This window comes from Aegilops tauschii, chromosome 7 (assembly GCF_002575655.3).
Source record: "Aegilops tauschii subsp. strangulata cultivar AL8/78 chromosome 7, Aet v6.0, whole genome shotgun sequence".
Classification (NCBI taxonomy): domain Eukaryota; kingdom Viridiplantae; phylum Streptophyta; class Magnoliopsida; order Poales; family Poaceae; genus Aegilops; species Aegilops tauschii.
In genome coordinates, this window is record NC_053041.3 from 266,733,790 (window position 1) to 266,736,672 (window position 2,883).

The 2,883-nt window shown below is 50.8% G+C and overlaps 1 protein-coding gene across 1 annotated transcript; it reads right to left on the reverse strand.

Moving 5' to 3' along the window:
* Nucleotides 1–561: 561 nt before the first annotated feature.
* On the reverse strand, nt 562–1,508 carry LOC109736797 (uncharacterized). The gene is made up of 2 exons (XM_020296008.1): nt 1,170–1,508; nt 562–1,128 (listed from the first exon to the last, which is right to left on the reverse strand). The coding sequence occupies exons 1-2, from the start codon at nt 1,506–1,508 to the stop codon at nt 562–564; spliced, it is 906 nt and encodes a 301-aa protein (XP_020151597.1).
* Nucleotides 1,509–2,883: the final 1,375 nt, after the last annotated feature.

The following is a 2,883-nucleotide window of genomic DNA, read 5'->3' on the forward strand; positions in this document are numbered from 1 at the left end:
CCGTGTAGGGATTGACAACCCCTTATCGCGTTGGTTGCGAGGATTTATTTGTTTGTGTAGGTGCGAGGGACTCGTGTGTAGCCTCCTACTGGATTGATACCTTGGTTCTCAAAAACTGAGGGAAATACTTACGCTACTTTGCTGCATCACCCTTTCCTCTTCAAGGGAAAACCAACGCAGTGCTCAAGAGGTAGCAGACGTCCGCTTTGTTTGGATTTCGTCCGTTTGGGGATGGCAATGGGCCCGTGTCTGCCTGGATTCGTGGATGCGGCGGATGGGCGCCCAACGCGCGGCCGCATTTCGTGCGTTCACCAGCACAGTAGATGAAATGATGCATATGAAATGATTCGAATCAAACATAGTTCCCAAATAGTCTTTACAACCCAATCGAAATTTGTTTGCATGACAAGAAAACAATATCAAATAGTCTTACAACCCAATCAAAATTTGTTCGCATGACAAGAAATTAAACTAATAGATCTACTAGTTGCCAATGTGAGTCCACACGTTCTCAACGAAGTCATCCTGGAGCTGGACATGAGTATGCCAATCACGCAACTCCTAATGGAACTCGACAAATTGTTCAAAGTTTGCAGGAAGTGGATGCTCAGGCTCAGGATTTTCACCCTGGAAATCAAACCCTTGGTCGTAGATGCTATCATCGCGCTCATCCTCCACGATCATGTTGTGCATGATCACACAAACAGTCATCACCTCCCAAAGCTTCTTCGTGCTCCATGTCAATGCAGGGTTACAAACGATACCCTGCCGAGAGTGAAGCACACCGAAAGCACTCTCCACATCCTTCCTAGCACTCTCTTGCATTTGGGCAAACCTCTGTCTCTTCTCTCCTTGCGGATTGGGTATGGTCTTCACAAGAGTGGACCACTGAGGAAAGATGCCATCAGCTAGGTAACATCCCTTGTTGTAATGGTGGCTTTTGACCTCAAAGTTGACCTCCGGGGAGTGCCCTTCCGCAAGCCTTGCAAATACCGGAGACTGCTGAAGAATACTAATATTATTATGAGAACCAGCCATGCCAAAGAAAGAATCCCATATCCAGAGATCTTGTGAAGCCACAGCTTCTAGTATAAGAGTGGCACCTTTCACATGCCCCTTGTACTGCCCCTGCCAAGCAAATGGACAGTTTTTCCACTTTCAGTGCATACAACTATACTACCAAGCATGCCCGGAAAGCCCCTCTCGACATTGATCGCCAACAACCTCTCTGTATCAGTGGAATTTGGCTCTCTGAGGTACTCCGGGCCGAACACTTCCACCACGGCCATGCAAAAACTATACAATGAGAGGAGACATGTGGACTCACTCATACGAACATACTCATCCACAAGATCACCAGGAATTCCATATGCAAGCATGCGGATAGCCACAGTGCATTTCTGGTATGAAGAGAAACCAAGCTTGCCTAGGGTATCCTCTTTGCAGTCAAAGTATGGGTCATGCGCGACCACTCCCTCGCGAATACGATTGAACACATGCATTCTCATTCGGCCAAATGCTTTCCGGTAGGCCGGTGCGGAGACAGCTATGGCATGGCACGGTGGTGGTTGGGACGGCCCTGGTGGAAGACGACGCCGCCGAGGGTGGTGGTGGCGGCGGCAATGGCGAGCCGACGGGCAGGCCAGGGCAGGACAAGGGCACGCGCCGCATATGTCCGCGCGTGACCATTCGGCCGCAAACTCAACCCAAACTTGGGCCGGGAATTGGTCAAAAGCGGACAGAAAAAGGACGGTGATCCATTTGCGGCCGCGCATTGGGAGGTCTACTTTGTCCATTTACCCCTAGGCGAACAGGATGGGGTCACGCGTTGGAGTTGGCCTAAGTAAAGTTGATGAACAAACCCCCACAAACGGACATACAACAGCACGGATAGTCAGAACTGTACTGTCTGATTGATTCACTTTTGTAAGATTGCACACAGGAGATGCTCTCCTTATAGGAAATATGAAAACAGATCAGCTTTTGTCGCCCCGGGTACACAGCCGGCTGCGCGCCGTGGACTCAACTTCTCAAGTAATGCTCCATCAGAGGTACTGGGACAACCAAGGGATAGTCGGCGGAATAGGCGTAATCAACCACAGCAGCAGGATCGGGATATTCCAGCTCGGGTAGATGCGAGAGATGGTTTTGAGGACCAGGAGCGCACTGGTGCACCGGTAGTTGACGCGGAACTATCATCACGAGTTCTAGCCATGAATATGAAACAACCTCAGCAAACCGGGGAGACCAGCAACAGGAGAGCCACCCGTGCAACTTCTGAACCTCCATCCTTTGTGTTTCTGGGAGGCAAGGTCGAGGCACCTATACCGTATGCTGTCCGGGCCCCGGCGTCCACCGCAAGTTTCAGTAGCAATGTTCACAGCTCACAGATGATTCCGGCCGTACGCAACTTGAATAACTTGAGTAACAACACCGGATTCTCATCTGAGGACTCCGACCAACACATGCAAGAGTGTGACTCGGTGTTGGGGAAGAGGCTCTCCAGGGTCACGTGCACTAGGAGGGCTGTTGATGCTCAGGGAGGTGCGATCATACTGCATAGCAAGGAGGGTGAGGGTAACATTCAGAAAAAGGGAAGCTTGTAGACAGTGAACAGAACCAGCTCGAGGAAGATGGAAGGGACCTTGTGCACAGCATGGAGGGCATGGAGGCAGCCGGTCTTGGGGCCACCGGTAGACTGACGGGGCAGGCGGTGCCGCCCCGTCAGGAGCAATGAATTGGATAAGCTGGAACTGTCGGGGGGCGGGGAACTCCATGACAGTTCGCGATCTTGCGTCGCTTGTTAGGACGCATTCCTCGAGTCTCTTTTTCTTTGTGAAACTAGGCAAAATAAAGAGAAGATGTATCGTTTAAGAAATAAGC